Raw genomic sequence first — 27939 nt, 5'->3', positions numbered from 1 at the left:
TGCATTTTAAAAAACAAAAAGCTGAAACAAACCAAAGTTGGCAGATTGCCCCATTTCTGTTTGAGGCATATGATGTGGACATGTCCTGAAATGCAGACCTCAACAGAAAGATAGTTACCTCCATCCATGGTATGTATGCTTTTCCCTGAGGCAACTTTTAAAACATAACTGGACAAACCACGCCTAATCATCAGTGGAGAATTTATAATAACAGTCATAGTCAATTTATTTCTAGACCACAGTTTTCCTCAAATACATCTGTGCTCATGGTGGGTCACATAAAAAACCAAATACATGATCTAAGTACATTAATAACACGTAATAAAGAGCACAACAACACTACAATATAGCACTGAAGAAAACCAGCAATTAGCAGTTCGTTTAGCATGCATCAAAATTTAAGTGAGCATAAAGCTTAGAAATAGGTCCAGTTAAAATATCCTGATTTCACATCCAAAAGTAGTCCCAAAGCAGGTGACATCCACGCATGCACACACACCAGCCCCGACCACTTAATGTATGAACCCCAAAGTCCAGAAAGTCCCCTCAGGGTTCTTCTGAAAGCAGTTCACTTATGAAGATGTTCAGGGATGGAGAGTGAAGACAAGGCAGGGGGGGTGAGCCTATTTTTCTTCATGGCCCTCCCAACTTCCTTATTCACCAACTAACTTAATGGTTAAGCACAGCCATTCTTAACTGCTTATCTACTGCATATTGAGATGTCCTTCAAGCATAGTAATGTACTAGTTGCAAGGATACAGCTGCAAAACCACAATTCTACGATTCTATTGAGTTTTTCTCTTTCAAGATCTGTTTCTCATACAGTTCATATCAGAATTGTCACTGAACGAAGCTCAGTGCGGATTGATCAGATGACAGTTCCCCAAGTGAAGATTCAATCCAGGAGGAAGCCTGGTTTGTGGTCATTTCAATCCATTGTGACATTTGAGATGCAGGAGTTTTTGCTTTGTGGCATTTTAAAGTGGCTTGTGTACCTCCTTGCATGTTTAAATGTAGAGACTCCCTTGTGTTTAATAGAGTCACCGCCTCCAACCCAACTTACTAGTTGCCAGTTTTTCATTCTCCTAATAATGCATTTTTATAGTTTATCAAGTGGTGCCTGTTAGTAATACAATCAAAAGGAGTGGATCAAATAATTTCAAATGTTCCCTTGCTTCCGCTCTGCATCATTTGCTGTCAATACCTACTCCATTCCATCATTGCGGTTGTCTGGCCTGGTACCACATTTCTCAACCGACAGGAACGTTGAGCGCAGGGGAATGTAGTTGAAATGTCTCCAAGCATCACCTTTAGGAATGCCATTTGTTCAATATTCATATCATTTAGTCTTCCTCAGAAGTCAATAGCAACATTTGCAGCAGCACCAAATATGTAGCTGGAACAAAAAAACAGAAGAAAGCTTTGAATATTATTGCTGCTTTCAAATGTTTCAATGAGCAATATCCGTTCAGCAAAGGTGCATCCAATGTATGCTTCACAGCTTGTGATGGAATCAAAACTTGGAAACATTCAGAAATTAATCCCCCTCCCCAACAGTTTCAAAAAGCAATCAATTTCATGAATTTCTAACCTTCCAAAAGCTGTCTGGGTAAGAACATTGGAGCCTTGTAATGAGCCTAGGTGACTCCTTGCAAAGTAATCCACAAGATCCAGTTATCAGTGGATTGTTGAGTCTTGTGGGGCACTTTACAAGGGGCTCCACAAGACTTGACAATCAGCTTACTGTTTGTGCTTTGCAGCTTGTAACTTTGTCCACAGATTTCATAATAAAAGCCCACCTGACATCAAACTTGGCCTACAGGGTGGGGGAGTCCATCAATCAGATACAGTTTCCCACCTCTAACCCAGGAGTTCAATAATAGCTAGACATGGCTCATCCCATGTTGCCAGCATTCCCTACCCAGACAGACCTCTCTGCCACCAATTCCACCCCTTTACCTAGGAACAGGGCTGCCCTGCCCATGACGTGGGCTGAGGCAGCTGCCTCAGGTGGGGGGACTCCCAGATGCGACACCCCTGAGAGCATGATACCTGCCCTGCCACCTTTGCTGCTGGTGGAGGAGAAGTGACAGCAGATTCCAGTGAGATCTCATGGAAAACTTGAGCGATCTAGTGCTGCTTTGGCACGAGTGCAGGACAGCACTTTCACGTTTTGCCTCAGGCAGCAAAATGGAATGGGCCACTCCTGACTAGGAAACAGTGGCAGTGGAAAGGCATCATTTTTAACCACTACTGGGAGAGTCTGGGAAATAGAATTAGCTAACAGATTAACTAGGAACCATGGGAACTCTAGGTGCCGCCACCACCCTAGCAGAAATAGATAGTTCTGAGCATGCTCAGTAGTGTCTACTGCAACAGGTAACCCTGGGAAAGAGTTTCCAAATCCTACTGGCTCACTCCATTGAGAGAGAGAATTCCAGTAGTAGAGTAGCAGCAATAGAGAAGGTGTTTGGTTGAGAAATTCAGGGTGTAAGAAGCAGAAGAAGACCAATAGTGTAGAGAGAAAGGTGATAGCGGCACAAGGAAGGAAGGAAGGAAGGTAGGTGGGTGGGTGTTATATATGCAGGCATTGTAGGCCAAAGCCAGGCTGTATGCATGCAGCCTGAGCTCAGGAGCTTCATCTGCATAACAAAAGACAGAGAGGATTCTAAAATCCTCCAGTGACATTGTTAGTAGCTGGCAGGTTGCCAATCCCTGCTGAGATAGGGCCAGTGTTGTGATTTGCTAATTGCAGTATTAAAGCGACCTATCACAGGTGGTATGTGTTGTGTGTGTGTGTGTGTGTGTGTGTGTGTGTGTGTGTGTGTGTGTGTGTTGCCTGGGCCAGCTTAAGGTATATATACTGGCCAAGTGCCCCTGTTTTTCATTCTTGTTCTTATTGTTCCTGATGTTCCAATAAATCAGTTTTGAGCTGAATCTCGGTCTTGGGTCATGCCTGAACCCACCTACACTTCAGAAGGAAGGAAGGAAGGAAGGAAGGAAGGAAGGAAGGAGTGTGGGCATGTAAAAGAAGGATAAAAGAGAATGTGAGGGGAAGGGGGGAAACCATGGCAAACATTTGACAGCTTCCTCAGCACTAACGCGGCTGGATAGAGCTTACCTGTTATTAACTGGCTTTCCAAATGCAATCCCTTACAACCACAGCTAAAGTATGACGACTGTGGTAGCTGTCAACCTGGTGTGCTGAAATAAAATATTTTGCTATGTGTTCTACAAAAACCTTTGAATGTTTAATCCTTTGGGGATTAGAAACAAGAAAGTAGCCTTTTTGAAGTATTTAGGTGAATAAAAATGAAATTAAATGCATTTTAAGGAGCTGCTGATTTTTGCTGATGGCCTACCAATTTTGTTATTATTACAACTGAATTTATTCCAGGCACATTATAGTTCTCAGCCAACTCTCACCTCATGGTATCTCATCCTGTTGGTTTCTTGTATCTGTATTTTGTGGACAAAGGCTCTTCTTTTACAGGGCTGGGAGCCTGTGGCCTTACAGTTGTTGCTGAACTACAACTCCCATCATCCCTGGCCATCTTGACGGGGCTGATGGAAGAATGTACAGCAGAAAGGTCTGAAAGACAACCATGTATATTTTGTTCTTAAAAGACACTTTACTATTATATATTCAACTTCACTTTGCAGTTACATGAATGAGAAAAGGGTGAGGTAAAATTCAATGCAATTTAATTATGACATATAAATGTGTTGAGGAAAAGAAGGGTACATAATCTTAGTGCCCTTCAGACAAGCTGTCATTGAGAAAAACGAAATCTGACTATGGGAAGAGGTCTTGACTGAAGCATCATTCTGCTATCAGCACACAAACAATGAGTTGAAACATCATCATCAAAGTGGTGAATGGCAATGATTAACTTATCATCATCATCATCATTTAAACAGATTTATAAACCTTTCAAAATCTCCAGTATTACAAATATCAGAGTGGTGTACACAAAACCCAAAATAAGTATGAAATGCATACTAAAAATGACACTTCTATATACTATTATAAAACTGTCCCACAAGGACCCACTTGCAAAGTCACGTAGCTCACGCTTAAGCTGTCAGTGGATACCTTCTTGCCAGAGGAAAGAGGAGTGCTGGGGGAGCGCACTGCCCCCGGCAGCACAATCCCGGTGGCGTGCCATCGTGGCTGCCCCCACCCGCCCGTGCTGGGCACCACGCCTCTGCAGGTGGCATGCCACACCCTCGGGATGCACGTCACGACCCTGCGGACAGCGCATCACGCCCCCGGGATGCATGCCAGCCCTGCCCCCACCTGCTGTCTGCCCCCCGGTGCCGGAGCATGAAGCTCCGCCACTGTCTACACTGAAGAGGGTCCTGGCTGTCCACTTCTGTGTTATGTATTTGTGTGTACCATGTTGTGTGTATCATGTTGGCTGATCTATTTTTTTTTTTAATGATATTTATTAAAATTTCAGAAACAAAAAATTACATAGTTAGAAAGAAAAGAAACAAGAGAAAAAATAAAAAAGAGAAAAAACATACAAAATACAAAGTACAGGAAAAAAAACACACTTAAAAACAAATCAATCCTTCCGTATCTTACATTTCATTTCCTTGCTTCCCTGACCTCCTCTCACCTCCCTTTTTTGTATTCCAGTTCAGTTGGTTAATTCAGCAATTCCTTTCCCTCTTTGTTTTTGTCTTAGTCCTTTAACTTAATATATTATAGCTTTAGATTCTCACCTATTAACAATCCATTTTTACATACACCTTTATGACATTGCTGCTAAAACCACTTAATGTCATTCTGACATCATTCTAACATTCATTAATTTTGCAATATTTCTGTAAATAGTCTTTAAATTTCTTCCAATCTTCTTCCACCGACTCTTCTCCCTGGTCTCGGATTCTGCCAGTCATTTCCGCCAGTTCCATATAGTCCATCACCTTCATCTGCCATTCTTCCAGAGTGGGTAAATCTTGTGTCTTCCAGTGTTTTGCAATAAGTATTCTTGCTGCTGTTGTGGCGTACATAAAGAAAGTTCTATCCTTCTTTAGCACCAATTGGCCGACTATGCCCAGGAGAAAGGCCTCTGGTTTCTTCAAGAAGGTATATTTAAATACCTTTTTCATTTCATTATAGATCATCTCCCAGAAAGCCTTAATCCTTGGGCACATCCACCAAAGGTGAAAGAATGTACCTTCAGTTTCTTTACATTTCCAACATTTATTATCGGGCAAATGATAGATTTTTGCAAGCTTGACTGGGGTCATGTACCACCTGTAAATCATTTTCATAATATTCTCTCTTAAGGCATTGCATGCCGTAAACTTCATACCTGTGGTCCATAACTGTTCCCAGTCAGCCATCATTATGTTACGTCCAACATCTTGTGCCCATTTAATCATAGCAGATTTCACCATTTCATCCTGAGTATTCCATTTCAACAGCAAGTTATACATCTTTGACAAAATCTTAGTTTTGGGTTCTAACAGTTCTGTTTCTAATTTTGATTTTTCCACCTGGAAGCCAATTTTCTTGTCCGAATTATATGCCTCCATTATCTGATAATAATGAAGCCAATCTCGCACTTTGTTTTTTAGTTTCTCAAAACTCTGCAGTTTCAATCTATCTCCCTCTTGTTCCAGAATTTCCCAATATTTCGGCCATTTGGCCTCCATATTGAGCTTTTTCTGTGCTTTCGCTTCCATCGGTGACAGCCACCTTGGGGTTTTATTTTCCAATAAATCCTTATATCTTATCCAGACATTAAACAATGCTTTCCTGACAATATGATTCTTAAATGCTTTATGTGCTTTGACCTTATCATACTACAAATATGCATGCCATCCAAATACATTATTGAAACCTTCTAAGTCCAAAATGTCTGTGTTTTCAAGAAGCAGCCATTCTTTCAGCCAGCAAAAAGCTGCTGATTCATAATAAAGTTTAAGGTCTGGCAGGGCAAATCCACTTCTTTCCTTTGCATCCGTTAGTATTTTAAATTTTATTCTGGGCTTCTTGCCCTGCCAGACAAATCTAGAGATATCTCTCTGCCACTTCTTGAAGCAATCCATTTTGTCCAAAATTTGCAATGTTTGAAACAAAAACAACATTCTAGGCAATACATTCATTTTTATCGCAGCAATACGGCCTAGCAGTGAAAGCTTCAAATTTGACCAAATTTCTAAATCTTTTTTCACTTCAGCCCAACATTTTTCATAATTGTCTTTAAATAGATTCCCATTTTTAGCTGTCATGTTAATCCCCAGGTATTTCACTTTCTTAACCACTGTTAAACCTGTCTCATTCTGAAACCTCTCTCTCTCAATCGCAGTTAAATTTTTCTCTAAGACCTTTGTTTTTAACTTATTCAGTTTAAATCCTGCAACCTGACCAAATTCTTGAATCAGTTCCAAAACCCTTTTCGTACTAGATTCTGGCTCCTGTAATGTCAATACTAAGTCATCTGCAAATGCTCTCAATTTGTACTGTTTAGCTCCGACTTGTATACCTTTAACCAATTGGTCTCTTCTAATCATATTCAGCAGGACCTCCAGGACCGATATAAAAAGCAATGGGGAGATTGGGCAACCTTGTCGTGTCCCTTTTTCTATCTTGAATTCCTCCGTCACCACATTATTTACAATTAATTTAGCCTTTTGTTCTGAATATATTGCACTTATACCGTTTTCAAAGCCTTGGCCTACCCCCATCCCCTGTAGGTTCTTCTTCATGAAACTCCAAGAAATGTTGTCAAAAGCTTTCTCCGCGTCCACAAATATCAAAACTGCCTTAGTATTTATATTCACTTGTATTTTTTCTAAAATATTGATAATGTTTCTCACATTATCAGATAGATGTCTACCCGGGAGAAAGCCTGCTTGGTCTTTATCTATCTCTTCCACTAGCACTCTTTTTAGTCTTTTAGCCAAAATGTCTGCAAAAATTTTGTAATCCACATTGAGCAATGATATGGGGCGGTAGTTCTTAAGCTGAGTCTTTTCAGTCTCTGTTTTCGGTACAAGTGTAATATACGCTTCTTTCCACGACTCTGGTGCCCTTTTCCCACCCATTATTTCGTTACAGACTTCTTTTAAAGGTTGTACTAACCATTCTTTTAAAGATCTGTAGTATCTAGAAGTCAGTCCATCCGGTCCTGGAGATTTACCTAGATGCATATTCTGAATGGCACCTTCTACCTCCTGTTCAGTTATTTTATAGTTCAACATTAATTTATTTTCTTGAGAGATTTTTTGTAATCCATTTGTTTTCAAAAATCGGTCTACGTCAATTTCTTTCTGTGGCCCTTGTGGATATAGTTGTTTAAAGTACCTCTGGAAACAATTTCTAATCTCAGCTGGGTTCTGTATATTCCTTCCTTCCACTTCTAAATTTGTAACAGTATTTAATTTTTGTCTTTTTTTCATTTGCCGAGCCAACAATTTCCCACATTTATTAGCCGACTCAAATGTCTTTTGTCTCATTTGTTTAATTTTCCATTCTATCTCCTGGTTCATCATTTTCATGTATTGTACTTTGATGTAACTTTATTTCTCTCAAAATCTCTTGCGACTTTGGTTTTGCTCTCAATTTCTTTTCACTTTCCTTTATTTTCTCCAATATTTTATCCTTCTCATTTTGGATTCTCTTCTTTAATGCATTCTGTTGTATCAAGAACCCTCTCATAACAGCTTTGCTTGCGTCCCAGATTACTCTTTTTTCAACATTGGTGTTCATATTTATCTCAAAATAGTCTCTCAAGGTTTTTTGGGCCTTCTTAATCACTTCTTCATCTCTAAATAAGGTGTCATTCATCCTCCATCTGAAGGAACCGGTTGGTGTTAGTTTCATTTCCATCTTAACAGCATTATGGTCGGAGCAGGTTTTTGGGCAGATTTCCACTTTTCTTGTCTTTGGTGCCATTCCTCTAGTTACCCATATTTGGTCAATTCTAGTCCATGTCATCTTGGCTTCAGAGAAGAAGGTTCCCTCTCTGGCCAAGGGATTCTTTGTTCTCCAAATATCAACTAAGTCCAAGTTGTCTGTCATCTCAAAAAAGGTTTTTGGTAGTCTACCATCCTTAGTGACTACCTGTCTTTGTGCCTTGTCCATATGTGTAGATACCACTCCGTTCATATCTCCCATGTTGGCTGATCTCACAGAATTGTTTATCCATCCCTGTGCATTGATTGGTACTTTCCCTGCACAATACATTGCCATGGAGGGCATGTTGCTGTCATCACAAAGGAACCTCATGATTGGGCGTGGCGGTTAAGTTAATACTATTGTTCAGTAGTGGTTGAGACAGAGAATGGGGAAGGGTAGGTGGCAGGGAGGCTGGTATAGTGTGTGTGCACTGGCAGGAGCACCACATTGACTCCACTAACACGCCTGCACCACACCAAGGCCCCTGTTGCCTCATTCCTCCCACATCTCCACCCCACCAGTCAAGTCACTTCTGCTATGGTCATGGTATTGCTTCTGTGCTGCTGGCTGAACATAGGAACCATGACTACATGATGCTGGTCTCAGCAACCACCCAGCACAAAAGGGATCACCCTGCCCATTTACTAGTGACAGAATATAAAGACTATGGATCTTGTAATTGCAAGATTACAACATAAAAGAGGCAACACCGGAAGAATGTAATATGACTAACAGTTCCTTGCATACAAAGGAACCAAAACTCTAGAGTAAATATGCGGGGGAGCAAAGTACAGGATAAGCATGAAAAGCAATGATTATATTAAAAGGCTAGGAACGTACATACTATGAGACTGCATTGGTTACAAAGCAGATTAAGCAAACGGAACAATGTTTAACAAAGCAAACGCTCACTCAAGTCAAATGGGAGAGAGAAGATAAATTGTATTTCTTTTTACACAAACCTGAAACTATACACTGGAAAATCTGTGTGTTCCTCCCCTCTTGTTGTTTTTCAGACCTGATGTGTCTATTTTAAATAATAATAAAACACAATTGCAGCAGCAACTTGTCTGGTGAGGATAGGGAACGTGCTATTGGCGTTTATGGGCTCTTGTACCTTCAATTATACACTTCCTGTTTGCAGGTTCAGCCTATTATATTATATCCTAATTGGTGCAAACTGAAGATGACTTGCCCTTTAATAGACTCTCTTAATTGTTCCATTGTTAGTTCATTTTCCCATGGGGGTGGCTTTGCTAACTTTAACTACTAGCGCACACACTTTCCACAAATCCCTCAGCCATATTTTATACATAAATATCACAACCCTCATTTGATAGTTGCACCCAACTGCCTATGAATTTCTGAATTTTACAGAAAACAATCCTAGCTGCTCTATTACTACTCCATGCTGCCTAACCATCATCCTCTCAACACCCCTATCAACTGGTGAAAAGTGCCTGAGAACAACAATAACCTTATCAACTCCTTATCTCCAAAGCTCTAAAGGTCCTGAGGCTTAGTGTGCTTCTGGTGCCAAAGACGAGCACTCTATGATCTGAAATAGAGGCAGGACATCCACAATCTCATTATCTGCCTCAGGAACACAACGTGCCTGGTTGTAAACAGAACAGTAAATTCTTAACAAGTTAAACCAGTACAGAATTGGGTGACTGGGAGTTAATAATGTGCACTTCAGGTTTACCGTCACACCAAAAGAGCACAGAGTTATTATAGAACTGCTTGATCCAAAAGACTATAGCTACCAAAATAGGGGAAATTGCAAGAAATGTAAGAATTCAAGTTAAACTGAGCTTTGGCCAGCCTGGGGATTCCTGCTTTGCACTTGATCTGCTTCAAACTAAACATACTCTAAACCCCTTTTACTATCAGAGTACAACTGAGGCTATAATAATAGCAGACCCCTTTAAAAGGAGACTCTGTAACTGATCAGGCAGGAGAGTCTCCCAAACTGCCATGTCTCCTATGGCTTCAGACACCCTGATGTAAGTTCTACCATAGAGGTGCAAGAGTGACCACAAAAAGCTCTTGCCAGAACAACCCAGTAAACAAAATTAAGATACTCAGTAAAGATGTGAAAATCCTTTAATACATCTTGCACCCAGCTACTCATCTTCTTGATCTTCTGCCTTAAATTATAAAGCTTCTCCTGAGGCAGCCTTGAAATACACCCCCCTGCCTCCGCCCCTAGAGTCCAGCTCAATACCAAGAAAGATCAGTTTCATTACAGGACCTGCTGCCTTCTTTTGAGCAAAAGTTTGAAACATTACTGAGGAGTCTCAACACTCTATGGTCTCCACCACTATACCTTCGACATTATTCTAAGAACACACTAAATTTCTCAAAGGTAGAACATGAATTGAACAGCCAATTAAGAGCCTTTTGCCAAAACATTGTACATATTTTATTGTAAAACCCAGAAGGTCAAAGTTATCTGGATACAATGGCAAAACTCTTTGGGCCACTTTTATTTCATAGGATTGTTCCATACCATAGCTACTGTCCCCAGAACATATTTTAGAGAACATAGCTCTGGATCAATCACATCATTAATGGATGCTCCCATTTGGTTAAGACAGATGGTGAATGAGTTTTCTATGCACCACCCCAAAATGTGAGATCTGCAGATAAAGGACTGGGATTGTTGGCTTTTGAGCATGGTGGGTCTCCTGCAACAGACCTTGGAGAGCTTCTGTCAGTCCAGCTCAGGATGAAACAATTTCATGTGTCCAGAACAGGCATTTAAAGAACCCACTGCAAACCTTTCTTTTGCTTCCTAATCTTCTCCCTCACAACCTGTCCCATAACTGTAAGTGGGTTCTTAGCCAGCATATAAACACACACAGTATTTTATATGGTATCCTGTCATAAAACTTGACTCCAGCCTTGAGTATTTTTCATCCTACCTTAATAGGATAATAACAAAAGCATACAGGCAAAACCTCCACCTTGTCCTTTTCTCCATGAAGAGCATCTCCACCAACTCCTGTTTCTTTGTTCCCTTGATCATCCTCTGAAATAAATGGAATTGTGCTGAGTCATTCCATCACCTGTAGGAAGAATGAAAATACTCAATCAGATTGTTACTTTCCCAGCACATCTGCTTGAGAACATTGAAGATAGTTAATCTAACAATGACTGCCATCACTTGTCAGCCCTGGGGTCCATGAATAGGCCTGGCTAGGGTCATTCACTCCAACCCAAACTCAATTTGTTTAATCTTCCAAAATATTGCCTGAGACCTAGATACCCAGCAAAGCATCTTCTCTTATAAAGACCTGCTTGTGTATTACGAACCATGGGGGAGAGCCTCATAACTGATGCATGGCAATGCAAGAGAGGAGTTTCTCTGTAATGGCATCTTGATTATAGAATTCCCTCCCTTCCCAGGTGCAGCTGCTACTGAGTCTTAAAAGCTTTTGGTGCCCACAGAAGGTGTCCTTTTTGGCCAGGCTTTTGCTGAATTGTTGCTTTATTTCACTGGTCACTTTCCTGCCATTAATGTGTAATGTTTTTGAATTTTAATATAACTCATTCTGGGACTACTTGAGCAATGAAGAGTGGGCAAGATATACTTTAAATGAATGAATGAATAAAATAAATGAAGATTAGGGTTTAAAGAGACCCCGTGTCTCATTTGATCTGAGCCAATTGAATTTAGCCTCTGTACTCTAAATATGCCATCACCCTTCTCTCCATTGTTTGCCTGTCTGGTACCACTGATACCTCTACTAGGCAAGATTTGTGCTTGCTTGATATAATGATACTCAGTGGTTAGGCCAAAAGCCTCACATAACAAGAAGAAAAATCATCAGCCTCTTGCTGGCAGGTGGGATTCAGTAGGAAGGTGTCTACTCACATAGAAATAAACTTTGATTAACAGTAACCAGAACTTTCCTGGTTTGACTGTGAGGTGGAGAATGGGCAAAAGGGAAGAGTCATAAAATCCAAAATGCATTATTATTATTATTATTATTATTATTATTATTAACTCAGAATAAATGAATAGTAAATTGGAACAAAGACTTTTACGCTTCATATAGTGTTGGCCAAGACAACCACATTCTCATTTGCTGTATCCGTTATCATCTTTTCACACCTCATAAATGACAACATTATTTCCAGCTGAATGCACACATTGCTGAATATTCATCAAGTAATCAATAACTGCGTAACCCACCCCCAGTCCCCATTTTGTGTCAATTTGTTTCTGTGGAACATATGCAATTTCATGGAAAATATTTAAGCGAAGCCACATGGGAAGTTGTACAGAGGGGGAGAGGCTGATGCAGGGAAAGATACAGCAGCAACAGCGGCGGGGTTCTCTCCTGATGCTGGCTTTCCCTGTGAGCCTTCTGATATCTTTGAAAGCACAAAAGGCCAGGGTAACGCAAGATATAGAAAAGCAACAGAGAGATTTTTCAAGTACAACCCAACAGATAGCCCGAGTGCCCTTCCCTACTATCCAATTAAAATTTAACTTCTGATTCAGCATATCCAGTTTGGCAGGCCAAAGGCTAATATAAACTATACCAGCCTAAGATTCATACGTCAGATGTTGGTTTTGGTAAAGCAGCTGGAGAAGACAGAAGGCATCTAACACTAAAAAAATAATATATATAAGAAATAATAATAATAATAAATTGTCCAGTAGCACCTTAGAGACCAACTAAGTTTGTTCTTGGTATGAGCTTTCGTGTGCATGCACACTTCTTCAGATTCACAAAAGCTCATACCAAGAACAAACTTAGTTGGTCGGGTGGCGCTGTGGTCTAAACCATTGAGCCTAGGGCTTGCCAATGAGAAGGTCAGTGGTTCAATTCCCCGCAACAGGGTGAGCTCCCATTGCTCGGTCCCTGCTCCTGCCAACCTAGCAGTTCAAAAGCACGTCAAAGTGCAAGTAGATAAATAGGTACCGCTCCAGCAGGAAGGTAAACGGCATTTCCGTGTGCTGCTCTGGTTCACCAGAAGCGGCTTAGTCATGCTGGCCACATGACCCAGAAGCTGTACGCCGGCTCCCTCGACCAGTAAAGTGAGATGAGCACCGCAACCCCAGAGTCATCCGCGTCTGGACCTAACAGTCAGGGGTCCCTTTACCCTTTACTTTTTAAGGTGCTACTGGACTATCTATCTATCATCTGTCTATCTATCTATATATATACTGCGTCAGACCAACACAGCTACCTACCTGAAACTAAAAAAATAAGTTCCTCTAGCTTCAATGCACCTCTAGTAAGTGTGTTTATGATTGCAGCCCTAGATAACACTACACTGGCATTAGTTAATGTTACAAAACAAGGGAGTTCTGTGATACGATTCCCCATCACTTCACTGTTACATCTCTTGTATTTAAATGGCTGCATTCATACAAGACAGCAGCCTTATCCGTGCTTACCTGTACCCAATGAGACTTAACTTCTAACTAAATGGGCATAGGAGTGGGCTGCAAGTGAACATTCGGTGTAGCAGTGAATTGATTTGAGTCTTGAAATCCCGCTTCAGGGAAGATCGTGGAATTTGATTTGTGCTTCTGACATTTCCATGCACTGGCAAAGTGCACAACTGAAGGTCACCCTCAGGTGCAAATGCAGTGTAGAGGGTGCTCTGAAATGGACACAGGAACAAAAAATGGAGTCACTGAATCATTCCCCTGAGGAAACCAATGTAATAAATAGGATTCTCTGGTTTGACTTCAGTTGATTTGAGCAGTCCCTGACGGCAGTAAATTGCTATAACCTGACACCTTGATAGCATTTTAATTTCCAAAGTGCTTTAAAATCCATAATCAGCCTGAACCAAAGAGAGAGATCTGTTTGTGGAATCAGGTCTCCAGCATGATCTGCAAGCTGCTGCACTATGATTTGGGGGTGGGGGCAGAATCTGCCAACATCTATGCCTTAAAACAGTTGTAGGGAACATAGCTTTATGATCCCTGTATCAGTTTGGTGGTATCAAGGGCTTCTAAAAGTTCATTTATTCTGCTGATATTGTCTGTTTATAGGTCTGTGTGCTAATGCACGTAGTTTACAATGTTATGCATCAAGAGACCCGTCTCAGTATTGTGCAAGGAACTAAGGAGTTTGTGGGTGTGCTTTGTGGTCTGTTAGTATGAGCTATAAAATGGGCAAATATGTATCCACTTGTAATTATTTATGAATCAGAAAATGAATCTCACAGTGGAAATGAGCTGATCAGATGTTAGGGTAGTCAAGAGGAAGAGAACGTTTCGACTCAGAGCCAGGCTGCACAAGACCTCATTTACCCAATTAGCAATTACTTGAATGACATTTAAAAAGGAAATAGCAAGTGTGGGATCTGAACTGGAAGGTCAGGGAGGGTGCTTTAACCCTTTGTCCCTCACTGCAGTCCCAATCCAGGTGTGCACCCCAAATCTGCAACTTGCATGGCAAGAAAAGTTTCCATTGGTGCAAATGGGAGCTTCCTTCCTATACAAATAGCAGGTTGAGGGCCTTGACTCAGATCAAGACAGCAACAGGGACAAAGGGTTGAAGCCCTCCTGATCCGCTCCAAGGTCCCAAATCTGATACCTGCTATTTGTTTTTTTAAAGCCATTCAAGCAATTGTTCATTTGGCCTTCAATATGGTTATTGCATTTCTCAGTCCCTCCACCTCCCAAGTGATCAGAGCCTTGGAGTCTTCACTCAGAACCTCATCACAGTGCTGGTATATTATGAGAGGAAAGGTAAGTTTGTGCATACACTTGCACACAAATGCCAAGTCCAAGTGCTTGTTGCCTGTTATTGCTGCCCTGCCTTAGGTTGTCTAAATGGGTTGAAAGAGGCTTCAGCTCCTCAGTCCAGGTTGAACTCTGGGACTACAAGGACCCAGCCATCTGTTGTGCTCTCAGGTAGGCATAATGTATTCATTTTCCCAAGACCCCTTGGAAAGTCCAGAGGGAAAGTTTTCTTCTTCTCCAGTGGATAGTGGATCACTAATACTGGTAACTATTATTCTTTTTTGTTGTCGTAAATTTATTTATTTGGTTTTTCAGATTATAATTTTACAGTCATATCTCAGACATAGATCATAAAAAGAAGATTCCAAGGAATCGCCTGGACTTCTATCCTCCCCTTTGTGGGTCCTATTATTAATCATTTCCTCCTGCATCTTTTATGATGATCTTTTACATCTCCATTATATCCAAAAATTCACCATTAAACTACAAGTGATATTCCAATCCTACTAATGATTTTAACTGTTTACAACGGTCTTTACAATTTTCCCCATTCTTTATTAAAATTTTGGTCTTCCTGATTTCTGATTCTTCTAGCCATTTTAGCCATTTCAGCATAGTCCATCAACTTCATCTGCCATTCTTCTCTGGTAGGGACTTTATCTTCTTTCCTTCTCTGGGCCAATAACATCCGCTCAGCCATGGTCACATACCTAAAAAGTCTTTTCTGCTCCCTTGGGATTTTGGTGCTTGGTAACTATTATTCTTGGTTTTAGAATGGAGGTACAACCTGGAACGATTTCTATATCTTCATGGTTTCTGTACTAAGGGACTGACTTTATAGAAAATGTATCAGTAAAAGCCACTCAGAATCCTGCCAAAAGCATATTTAGAATTCAATCAATAAGTGAATGTTCAGATTAACAATATTCATGAATGATATTATTTATTTATCTAAAGCATTTCTTAATCCCTCTCTTTAGCCAAAAAGGCTCTCAGAGCAGTTTACGTAAGATTAATAAAATTATAACAATCCTTTCCTACAGGCTTACAATCTAAGAAGCATGGCACAAAAGGAGGGGGGGAGATGAGGGAAGAGGAAAACAAGCAAATTCAGGTACTCATTCTTTTAAAGTTTCATAATAACATATACTGACCAGCTGGAACAGAAACAGTTCAGGGAGAGGAGGAGTCAAACTAAGCTTGGTCTCCCAAGAGAGTGGACCTCATACTTTCTCTTCTCTCCTCGCAGCCTGATGGAATGGCTGCTGCAAGGGAACAATTCAGAGAGAGAAGGGACCCCAAAGGAGCTGGTCTTTTAGCAGTGCTGGTAGAATGAGTCCTGCTTCCCAGCTTTCCTTCTACAGCAGCCAGATGGAATGGAACAGATGAGCAAAATATATAAAGAATAAGCAAGCACTATTAGACTTATAATAGCAAAGAGATGGTGCTTTCTGTCCGTTATCCATTTGGTTACATTGTGTACTGAAGAAAACGAAACACAGAAAGAGTATATTTGCAGTTTTTCATTTTCAGTGACAGGAGACGAAGAAGAGACAGCTACCAGTTCTTGAGGGCAAAGTTTGAATTTTAGTCTGCACAATCTGGGTGTAACCCACTTCTGCTCACAGCCATGTGGGTGTGCTGCAAATTCCCACACGGTATATTTAATTTGGTCACGTAGCCCACTGACCTTGTTGCCAGTGCGGAAAACAACAGGGTTGTCAGTCATGCTTCAGGCAACCAGAGCAGTATGATGATCTCCTTGCAATGCTTGCAATGCAACCTCAACACAAAGATGCACATCACCCAAGAGCAAATCAATGCTGTTCAAAGTTCATAAGCAAGTTCTGAATATCATATCGAACGTACAAACCATTAGCCATCATGTGCATTGTGTAGTAAGCAAGAGCGTTGGAGAAGGCACTGAAAGCACAATTGCATTTCCCTCATGCCCGACAGTTTCCTTCAGAATGACTCTGCAAAAGGGGGGCGGGGGACCAGCATATTGAAAAAGTAAACAGTGTTTATTTTTACTGTGGTTTCCCCACTGCCAATCACACTTCCTTAGCCTCACCCGTCTCTTCTCAGTATCTAGACTAAAACAAAAACACATGATAATTACCGGACTTGCTTTGGTTTGAAGGAACAAAAAGGCCTCCACAGAACCTCAAAAACAAACACTTAATGCACACACTCTTTAAGCTTAAGCCTTGGGATACTGGTACGAACCGGAATCCTAGGGAAACAACATCTATCTAGGGGAGAGGCGGTGAAGCTGTGGCCTTCAGGCCAGATCTTGCCCACAGCGCCACTTCTCAGAGCCACAGGCCAGATCCAGCCCATTGCTGCAATCAGTCACTTCTTCTTAAAAGATACTATTGTATAACCCCATTGCAAAAGGGTCTTAAAGACTCAGAAAACAAGGAGCCCTCCTTTCTCTTTCCTGAGCTATATAACCTTCTTGTAATGCAGCCATGCTAGAGGTGAAAGGGGTGCTTTTCCACAGTAAGTGGAATGTTTTCTTCCCCATCTCAGTGCTGGGCTATGGAGAAAACCCACCTCTGCTGATCACCAGTAGGCTGTGAAAGGCAAGCTTTGGGGGGAGGGCAAAGTGAAAGAGCCATACGATCCACTGGCTTCAAAGCCCCCTCTGTTTCTCTGAGAGATCCCAGACTTGTCCACATCACTTGCATAATAACTTTTTCATCATTAAAACATGCTGGAACAAAGGCAAAATAAAACTGCCCCCTACTTCCTGGATTGGCCAGCATGAAATGGCAAGAGTTTGGAAGTGGCGGAACATTCACTGTTACAATCCTCCCCGCTCACCTAATATTGGTCTGCTTACAGCACAGTCACAACCATCTCAACTCAGAAGTAACTCCTACAGAATTCAACCAGTCTTACTCCCAAGTAAGTGGGGTTAGGATTGAAAACTTTTCTACAAATGTCACCCCACCGCTACCTCCAATTAAATACCTGGCATTTTTTGTAGTACAGTGGTACCTCGGGTTAAGAACTTAATTCGTTCTGGAGGTCCGTTCTTAACCTGAAACTGTTCTTAACCTGAGGTACCACTTTAGCTAATGGGGCCTCCCGCTGCCACCATGCCGCCGCCTGAATTCTGTTCTCATCCTGAAGCAAAGTTCTTAACCCGAGGTACTATTTCTGGGTTAGCGGAGTCTGTAACCTGAAGCGTCTGTAACCTGAAGCGTCTGTAACCCTAGCCACCACTGTACATGTAGAATTCGTGATTCTCTCTACCTGACTGAAATATATTTTGCTTTGATGTTTGCTTTTGTGGTAGAGAGGCCAATTCATTCTTAATTTTTTTTGTAAAACACCCGGGTGATTTTTTTTTTTTAAGCACCAAAACATTCTATATTGGTCATTTAATTCTCATAGCAAAGTTTTGTTGTATTTACTTTGTAAATATTGTTTAGATGAAGAGAAGGAGAACTGTAACCCTCTAGATAGTGCTGAACTACTACTGACAGCCTCCCTGACCATTGGCCATGCTAGCTGTGGAGGATGAGAGCAGGACAACAGCTGGAGGGCAGCAGGTTCACTCTCCCTGGTTTAGATGGTCAAATAAGGTAGAGTAAGAGTAGGAAATCCAGGCCTAGGGTCCTCCAGCCTAGAGGCGTAGGAAGGTCAGTTGGTACCTGGTGCAGAAAATTTCTTGTCACCCCCCCCCCCACACACACACAATGATTTTTTAAAAATTATTTTTTTGCCTGCAAAAATAGTTTTACAGTACGTTATTTCATATTTTCTTACAAAGGAATGTGGATTATGGGCCTCTGATAACAAGGAGGCAACTGTGGACAGGTATTTAAATCTACAGGATGGGTTGTGTTTTGGCTCCACTGAATTGAAATTTCAGCCTTCACGACATATGAAAACGGCCAAGTAAACAGTTATTTTTGTGGAGGAGGGTCAAGATATTAACTGATATGCATGAAATTTCAGATATAGCTATATAATCCATAGTGTAGTAAGATAAGACCTTTGGAGCAAGCATTTTTTTTAAAAAAAGTTTTTTATGAACCGCCCTAGTAGGGCAGTAATTGTTCTTTTTTGTCACCCCCCTCTATGATGGAACCTGGGTGGACCACCCCCCCACCTCCCCTTCCTACGCCCACACCCTATCTGAGTTCTTTTGCCTAGCTGGAATGTGTCTTTGAAACAGGATAATGCCTTTTACTCTTTTGGATGCAGAATGAAAAGCAATAGATGAGGTGTGTAGGAACCTCTGGCTTTTACATGGCTGGGATGTAACCTACTGTTCAAGAATAAGAGTCACATCTATTGATCCGCCATTTTTTGCCTCTTGCCCTGTACACCATTGGCATTTGATGCCAAGGAACGTTGCCTCTGGCAGGTAGTACCTGATCAAAGGAATGGGAACAGTGAGGTAGTAACTGTATGGGGAGAGGCTAGCAGAACAAAGTGGGTGGGTTAAAGCACCATTTAAAACTGCTTAAAGACCATGATAAATCAGCAAACTTTGAAAATGATACATTTTAATAATAAAACAGATTTGACACATAATGTCATGAAATCTCAAAACTGGCACAGAGCTCCTCAAAAATCGATCTAACTTGTAAAACTCTCAGAATGTGGAGACTGAGGAAAACTTACTCAGGGAACAGGAGTTGTTGAGCAATATAATATTGCGCAATATTTTCTTAAAAAGAACGACTGAAATTAGCAGACAGCCATATTAAATTCTTCATCTCGTAAAACAAACCTTTTGAAAGAGCCCTTATCACTGCATGACAAACGCTAGCTGATGAATGAAAGCAATCATTCACTGTCCATTTTAGAAGATTTGTATCTGTGTTGCCGTCTGCTAAACTTTGTCCCGAGGCTCAACTCAACTGTTTCTTGATGAAAAGTGAACAGAAGATTCAGAAGTGAACTATCCAGCAACTGGCATTTTCGTTTTGTGTTTCCTGGTTGAATGTGACACTGTACAACAATCACCTTGACAACAGGAGTGACAAAGTGTTGACTCATGGGCGTGTTTTGACCTGCCAATCCTCTCCCAGCGACCCACAAGAACCTCCCCCAGCTCAGTAGTCCAATGGTGGTGGCAGCACAACCACTGAGAGCATTTAGTCAAACTTACCCAGGCATGTGATTTTATTATGTACTTAAAAAAAAAAACAAAAAAACTGCTGGTTTTTATGAATAATGTTGAAAATTGTATTGTGTTTACTACTTCTAATGTCTCTTTTTATTGCTGTTTTTTAATGAATACAGTCGTACCTTGGATCCCGAACACCTTGCAAGTCCAACGTTTTGGCTCCCGAATGCTGCAAACCCTGAAGTGAGTGTTCCGGTTTGCAAACATTCTTTGAAAGCCAAATGTCCGACAGGGCTTCTGCGGCTTCTGATTGGCTGCAGGAGCTTCTTGCCACCAATAAGAAACCGTGCCTTGGTTTCTGAACATTTTGGAAGTCAAACAGACTTCCGGAAAGGATTCCATTTGACTTCCAAGGTACCACTAAAGGTAAAGGGACCCCTGACCGTTAGGTCCAGTTGTGGCCGACTCTGGGGTTGCGGCGCTCATCTCACTTTATTGGCCGAGGGAGCCGGCATACAGCTTCCGGGTCATGTGGCCAGAATGACTAAGCCGCTTCTGGAGAACCAGAGCAGCGCACGGAAACGCCGTTTACCTTCCCACCGGAGCGGTACCTATTCATCTACTTGCACTTTGACGTGCTTTTGAACTGCTAGGTTGGCAGGAAGGTACCACTGGACTTTGTATTATTTTATGTCAAGTGTTTAGAGTTTTTAAACATTAAGCAGTATACCAATATATATATTTAAATCAAATAAGTTTTAGAATGTGTACAGAGTCCAGGAAAGACAAAGCAATCTGCCTTCTCATCATGACACCAGGTTGGGCAGAGAGGTTTAAAACCCTTTTGAAAAACATTCTTTAAAAATAGTGGTAAAGGGCCCCCCAATCAGGCTTCAACTTAAATATTTCAAATTGCAGCCAGTAATTTTGCAAATCTTAAAAAAATAATATGTGATCTGACTCGCATTTCTGATGTCAAGTAAGATTCCACATTAATTTTCAATAAAGCTACAGTTCTCCTGCTATGGGATTAAGTTCTTCTATTTCATCTCTTGTGACGACCACAGAATTAATTTTTTTTCTTTCAAAAAGACAGCACATAAGGGATGGTATCATAGTACTTATGCCTTAATATTACACACACACACACACACACACACACACACCTTTTCTCATATTTAATATGTACTGGCCAAAAAAGGTTCTAATACAGCTTTCCCTAATTAATACCCCTTTTTCATAGGTCTCTCATATACCATTATATCTTGCTAGACTCCTTGCACCATCCTTGGTATGCCTTTACATTTCCAGAGTCAAAGTAAGGCAATCATTCGCCTTAAATTATTGATGGGTCCATACTTTTCTTTTTCAAGTAAAGTTTACGCAACGTGAGGGGTCAGATCAGATGTAATTAAGGTAGACATTAGAAAATTCAAGGCATGATTTGAGCCATGGATGGGGAACTATTTTTCAGGCTGATGGACCCATTCCCTTCTGGGCAACTTTCCAGGTCACATGCTAGTGGTGGGCAGGGCCAGAGGCAAAAGTAGGCTATGAAGCAACAAATGTAGGTTTTACCTTTGTGCAGGAGGTTAGTTTTTACCCACAATCCTTTCTGTCCTCCATCCAGGCCATAAAAAGGCAATATCAGACTTCAAAGCTGAGGGGCAATTGACCATTACTAGTAATTATTGGCATTCACTAAAACCCCTTGGTCTTTTTCAGGAAAGTAGGTAGATGCAACAGGCAGGAGACAATGAGTTGATTTGGTTTATTGTATCCTTGTTATTACTTATGGTAGGAACATAATGATTAACATCCAGCAATTTTCAGGAGATTAAAGCAAAAAAAAAAAAGCCTATAAGTAATCTACTTATCAACAACACAAGCATGGATGTCATGTGTCATGGAAGACTCTGATTGAAATTATGTTTGAGGTTTCAGAATTTCAAAGTTATAGAAACTGCAAAAGTACAGACCATCATAGCAAAACAAATGGGCAGTCGGGTGCTCTTGGTATATCTCCATTACAGTCTGTTAAATCCGCTGTCTGTCTGATTGAAAGTGACAGTGGTGGCTGTTCCCTAACTGCCACCAGCATTGTCATTGACACACTTATCTGTCAGTCATATGTGAAGAAAAGAGGAAAAATATTGAAATGGAGAGTAGACATTTCCTCATGCCTAGAATCATGGAAGTGTGGATAAGAGATGTTTATCTGCCAAGAGAAATTTGAAGCTTTATCCGCTGCCTTTACATCAGCATTTTGCAGGTATTAAAGCAGACGTCCAGGGCACAGCCTTTTGCCCATGAATCCTCTCAGTCTCTTTCTAGCACAAAAGCTTCCTGCCATCAACCTCTCATCCCCACTGGCACTCCTCCTTCCACAGGAGCAGATATGCTAATTGGACAGATATGTGGGCCGGGTGGTGCACAAGGACAGGACCTTTAAAATATTTTAAGCAACTAAACAACGACACAGTCGATGACAGAAAGAAAAAAGTATAGTGAGAGACGAAAGGTCAAGGGGCTGGTTTAGGGCCAGAAACAGAGGCCGTGAACTCTGTCCTGAATTCTTATGGTGACTTTAGCCAGTTCCCTCAGCCTAATTCCATGAGTGAAAAAATGTAAATACAGTGGTACCTTGGCTCTCGAACTTAATCCATTCTGGGAGTCCATTTGACTCCTGAAACCATTAAAAAACCAAGGTGCAGAAGTTTGGCTTCCGAAAAACGTTCACAAACTGGAACACTTACTTCCGAGTTTGCAGCATTCAGGAGCCAATTTGTTTGGGAGCCAAGCCGTTTGAGAAACAAGGTACCACTGTACATACCTTACAAATTGTTCTAGGATGGAAGTGATAATATATTCAAACACTCCACAGAGCTAATTTTTTGTTATCAGAGAAACAAAGGTGGGAAGGATGGGGTGGTGAGTATGTAAGAACATAGGAAATCAGGCCAATAGCCTAATATCCTGTTGTCACAGTGGCCACCCAGATGCCTATGGGAAACCAGCAAGCAGGACCCAAGCACAGGAACATTCTCCTGGAGTTTCCAGTAACTGGCATTCAGAAGCATTACGGTCTCCGACTGTAGAGGGAGTGCAGAGCCATCATGGCTAGAAGCCACTGATAGCCTTATCCTCCATGAGTTTGGCTGTTTTGAAGCCATTCAAGTTGGGGGTCATCACTACCTCCTGTGGAAGCAAGTTCCATATATGTGCCGAGTGAAGAACTACTTTCATTTATCTGTCCTGTATCTTCAAACTTTCCATTTCATTGGATGCGCATGAGTTCTAGTGTTATGAGAAAGGGGTGGAATCTACACACATGTAAAAAAACACGGTGAAAATGCTTTTTGTAAAAAAAAAAAAAAACCCGTTTTGAAAAATACATTGAATTTGGCATAGCTCACTGTCGCTATCTAGTGTCGCATTTGTATATTGCACTTTACAACACATTTAAAACGTTTTATTTGCAGCTGTATATCTGAGTCCCCGGGGAGAAAAATGTTTCTTTGTCCATTTTCTCCATGCCATGCACAATTTTATAAACTTCTAGCATGTCACCTCAGTCGTCTTTTCACTAAAAAGTCCCAAATGCTGCAACAGTAAGAGCTGTTCGGCAGTGGAACAGACTCCCACAAGAGGTAGTGGACTCTCCTTCCTTGGAGGTTTTAAAGCAGAGGTTGGGTGGTCATCTGTCATGGATGCTTTACCTTGCATTGCGGGCAGTTGGACTAGATGACTCTTGGGTCCCTTCCAGCTTTAATACTCTATGATTCCTTATAAGGAGTTCCTCCACCCCCTTCATCATTTTGGCTGTCTTTTTCTGAGAATATTTTTTAGTGTCAGCTGGCTATCAAGTGAGCTAGAATACTAGATTAACAAAAGTGCTGCTTGGGACCAATACTGTTGCAATCAAAGGTCTCCAGAAAAAACATCCCATTTGCCCTTTTTACTTGTTTAAGATTCTCTTTCATATAGATGTCACACATGAGATGGCAATGCTAGCCAGTCTTTGACCCCAGTCTACAAACTTAAACCTGAGATTAGCCCCTATTGAACCCAGGGGTATTTACCACTCATTGGGCATGCATATGATTGTGCTGCCACCAGTATTAAGTGAAGACCCAGATTTCCAAGCCTACAAAAACTTACAAACGAAGGCCGCACATAAAATGTGAGGTCCTTTTTTCTTCATTTGCGATGCTTCTCTCTGAAATGCAGCATAGACTAAATAAACAAAGCATTTGTGAACTGTTTCTAGTACCAGTTTCACAAATACAGCCTCTTAAACAATGCTCTCAGATTCCAATTTCAAAGTAAAAAAACCTCCATTCCAACAATGGGTCATAATTCCTTAATCCATGGGCTTCACTTAACACTTGGCAAGGTGTGTGAAGAGACTTTGTGTGATAATGACACTTCCTAACAAGGACCAAATTGGCAACAGTCAACTGGGGCTCTCTATACACCAGCAGCGCGCTGGTGAGAGAAAATGCCAGGCTTTTCAGCATCTTTCAGTAATTCGTTCACTCCCTCAAAAGCCCATTTTTCTCACTGAAAGGATTTATTGGAGAATATTCAGCTCAACTCTAGTAATAATCTGTTTCACAGACATAAGACTGTTATATGACTTGGGGGGGGGTGGATTCCTGGATAGCTACCAAGCTATTAAAGATTTGCCCTTGATCAAGGGTGGCTGGCTTTTGTTCTAATTTGATTCAGTTTGTTTGTTTTTAGAAGAGGGGTAGGGATGCAGTAAGGTTTGTTAAAACATATTGCCTCCCCCCGGCTCATAAAAAAGTATGCCAAGTCAGAAAGAAACTGTAAAATTGTCTCAGAATTACACCGTTTGCTTTAGAATTATTGGTGCTGAAAAGCAAATGGCTGAAAAACCACACTTGCTGAAACTCCAAATCAAATTCCAGAGCAATTTTTTTTATAAAAAAAACTCTCCAGGACAATTAAACTGCAATCCATTTTTATTTCTCCCTTTCAACTGTATATTGCCAAAACAAATAAAATCAATAGGACAAAGAGGTAAATTGTACAAATATAATAATTTTGGTTTTTAAAAATAAACTATCTTTAAGTAACCTCTTTCATTATAAGATCTACATGAGCTGTATGACTGATTTATGTTGACTATCTCCAGTTCTGTAAAATGGATAAGTGTTTTTAGACATATATTTCAATTGGCGCACAGAAGGAATAGAAGAAAAGGAAGATTCCTTACCATTCTAGCGGGTCACACTCTGGTCTATCCAATCCACTGCTATGACTCTTCCTGAAAGTGGATCTCCATGGTCTGAAACAGATCTGTCACATCGACTGCTACTTGACCCTTTTATTTAGTGATACCAGGGATTGAACATGGGACACGGAGGTATGTATTCAGTCATTGAGCTATGGCCCCCTTCCAAAGGAATAATTGTCTTTTGGTAGATCTCACCAAGCTAGAGTAGGGGTAGCCAATACAGTGCCCTCCAGATGTTTTTGGACTCCAATTTCCACCATCCCTGACTGTTGACCATGCTGGCTGGGGTTGATTGTAATGTTTTATGCCACTTTTACAAAATTTCTATTAATATCATCCTAACAAAAGCAATAGCATATTAAGAAAAAACAAACAATTCAATAATTAGTTCAATACAAATTCATAATAATTCATTGGATATGGCTGCTGAGCACTAGCCCAGTGCCAGTTGACATAATCCATTCTGACAAAGGGATTTGTCATCCCTGACATCGGCCAGTTAAATAATGTCCTCAACCTCCTGACTAATCCCACTGGTAGATACAGTCCCCAGGGCAAATGCTGGCAACCCAACAGGTCAAGAAACATGGTCCATGTTCAATACAGCAAGCCAAGTCCAAAGTCCAACAGTCAGGCCAGGTTCCCGCCTCTACTGCCGATCCAGGGTTAGGGGACCTGGAGTTCAGTCCCCAAAAGCACAGTCCCATGGAGCTCCTAGGACATCCAAGCCGTGGTCCATCAACATGGGAAAGTTGAGCAGAAAAGCACTGCAGCTCTGCTTCCCTTTTATCCCTTGAATCTTGATTGCAGCATCTGGGCTTGACAAGACATGTGATCCTTACCTGTCCTGAGCCCAATCCAGCTGAGGAATCACACACCTCCTCCCTTAATTAATGAGCCGCACCTGGCCAGCTAGTGAGCTGGTCTGTGTGCCTTGCCTGCCTCAGCCTTCTAGAGCGTACCTCCCACTGCTCCCTATGCCTCAGAGCCCACTGGGTTCATGGAGATGGGGGCCCCTCTGGCTCTGGTGATGGGTCCTGCTCTCTGGTTCCTGTGCACTGACCCCCATCCCCTCACTGTCCTCTGTTGCCCTGTGAGTACAGTGGTACCTCAGGTTAAGTACTTAATTCGTTCCGGAGGTCCGTTCTTAACCTGAAACTGTTCTTAACCTGAAGCACCACTTTACCTAATGGGGCCTCCTGCTGCTGCCACGCCGCCGGAGCACGATTTCTGTTCTCATCCTGAAGCAAAGTTCTTAACCTGAAGCACTATTTCTGGGTTAGCGGAGTGTGTAACCTGAAGCGTATGTAACCCGAGGTACCACTGTACTTTCTATGCCTTCAACCTCTACTTCTCCATCCCCAGCTTGCCCCAGTGTGTACCAGCTGTAGCTAATCCCTTCACCGGGATCCTCCTCTCTGTTGTCTTTCCAGTTTATGACAACTAAGAAGGCAGTTCTTAGGCTAGGTAAAACACAAGTAGCTTTATTTGTGGAAATGAAAACTAAAACAATATTAAATCCAGTAGCAAGAGCATCTTTGCTCACTTACCTTCCAAACACCAATTGTTGATGCCTGTTTCTGAGAAGGAGGGGCCATGAGGAGATCAGCATGGTGCAAGCATACTGTAGGTGTAGTTGCAGGTGCATCAGACTGGCACTGAGCTCCCTAAGCGTTGTCCCTCCTGCCAGGAGGCAGGTAAGCAACATTGTCCTACCTGCACCCACCACTATTGGTTAATTCCTCTGGCTCTGGTGCTGTTGCAAAGTGTAGTGGGGAGATTGAGTCTTATTAAAGCAGTGAGTGATTATGTTTCAAAGATTTCAAATGTTTCAGAATTTCAGAAACAATGTTTATGTTTCAAAGATTAGGCAAATTCATGGAGGATAAGGTTATCAGTGGCTGCTAGCCAGAATGACTAGGTTCCACCTCCACTGTCTCTGAATACCAGTTGCTGGGAATCACAAGTGGAGATGGTTCTGTTGCATTCAGGTCCTGCTTTCAGTTTTCACACTTAGGAAGAGATATATGTTGCAAATATGAATATAAATATACAATCCTGACATGGTTGGCCAGTGTACATTACCCAAGCAAAAGCAATTAGAGCAATTAATCAGTCTTGATCAGTGCACATGGCGTCCATTATCATTTTTTCGAAATCAATCACAGGCTAGAGTTTGGATCCTTCTCCTTTGGACAGATGTGACTCTGCCACATTCACTGGCATGTGCCTTGGAAACTTTCCCACTTGGCTATCACAAGTGGGACATTAATATGGATTAGTTTGCAACTCCAGCACAGAGTAACAAATCTATGCTTCAGTTTATATGCTCTTAGTCACCCAGTTACTGGATATTTGGAGACAGTTTTTATCGTCAAGAAATCAGTGACTGAGATCAAAGGAAACCATGGTCAGTCATCTTGAAAGAATTCATTCCCCCCACCCCCGAAAAAGTTAGATAGCATATACATCTTCCTGATACCTTCTTTTTTGAACTACTGCACTTTTCCTTGCTCATTATTTCATACATCTTTCTGTCAGACTGTGTGGCATTTTGTTTTGTTTTCTCCGATTGTTATGGAGTGTCCAGCTCTTAGAAAATAAACCTGCTGCAATTCCTAATGTTGTGATGCAACACATTTTTCAAATCGTTGGCAAGGTTTGACATAGCAGAATATACAACCCCATTCCCTCATAGAGCACACCTAGGAGAGTTACGGCCTGGGGCACCTGAGTATGACGTCATCTATGTATACCACTGGGCCACAAGCTAACCAAGATTAGAAACTGTGGTCAGGGGCACAGAGCAGAAATGAGAAGGAGTGAACAGAGTAGCTCTGTAATTGAAGAATGTCTGGGTCGGGCTTGGAACAAACAGCAAAGCTCCTATTATGGAGCAGTCTTTGGAATTCAGGTGGGCATCTTCAGTGAAGTGTTTCCCTCATTCT

At 41.4% G+C, this 27939-nt stretch overlaps 1 protein-coding gene across 14 annotated transcripts in view; it reads right to left on the bottom strand.

Annotated features, from left to right (window-relative positions):
- Positions 1 to 219: 219 nt before the first annotated feature.
- LOC308473893 (uncharacterized protein) overlaps positions 220 to 27939 on the bottom strand; it is a 111382-nt gene continuing 83662 nt past the window's right edge. For 9 of the 14 annotated variants that reach the window (XR_013984356.1, XR_013984357.1, XR_013984358.1 and 6 more), the window contains 3 exons: positions 10888 to 10989; positions 3427 to 3592; positions 220 to 1396 (listed from right to left, as the gene is read on the bottom strand). Coding sequence is in view for 4 of the 14 variants with exons in the window: in XM_080999796.1 (XP_080855922.1) it covers positions 10946 to 10989 (44 nt within the window). In the remaining 10 variants the exon portion in view is untranslated. Of the gene's footprint in view, positions 1397 to 3426; positions 3593 to 10845; positions 10990 to 15790; positions 15993 to 27939 lie in introns of those variants that run through there. The other 5 variants (XR_013984363.1, XM_080999798.1, XR_013984365.1 and 2 more) reach the window with 4 other exon arrangements.

This window comes from Podarcis pityusensis, assembly GCF_964106645.2.
Source record: "Podarcis pityusensis genome assembly, chromosome: 3".
NCBI classification, from domain to species: domain Eukaryota; kingdom Metazoa; phylum Chordata; class Lepidosauria; order Squamata; family Lacertidae; genus Podarcis; species Podarcis pityusensis.
Note: the sequence above shows the minus strand (reverse complement) of the source record. Positions and strands in the feature narration are given on the sequence as shown.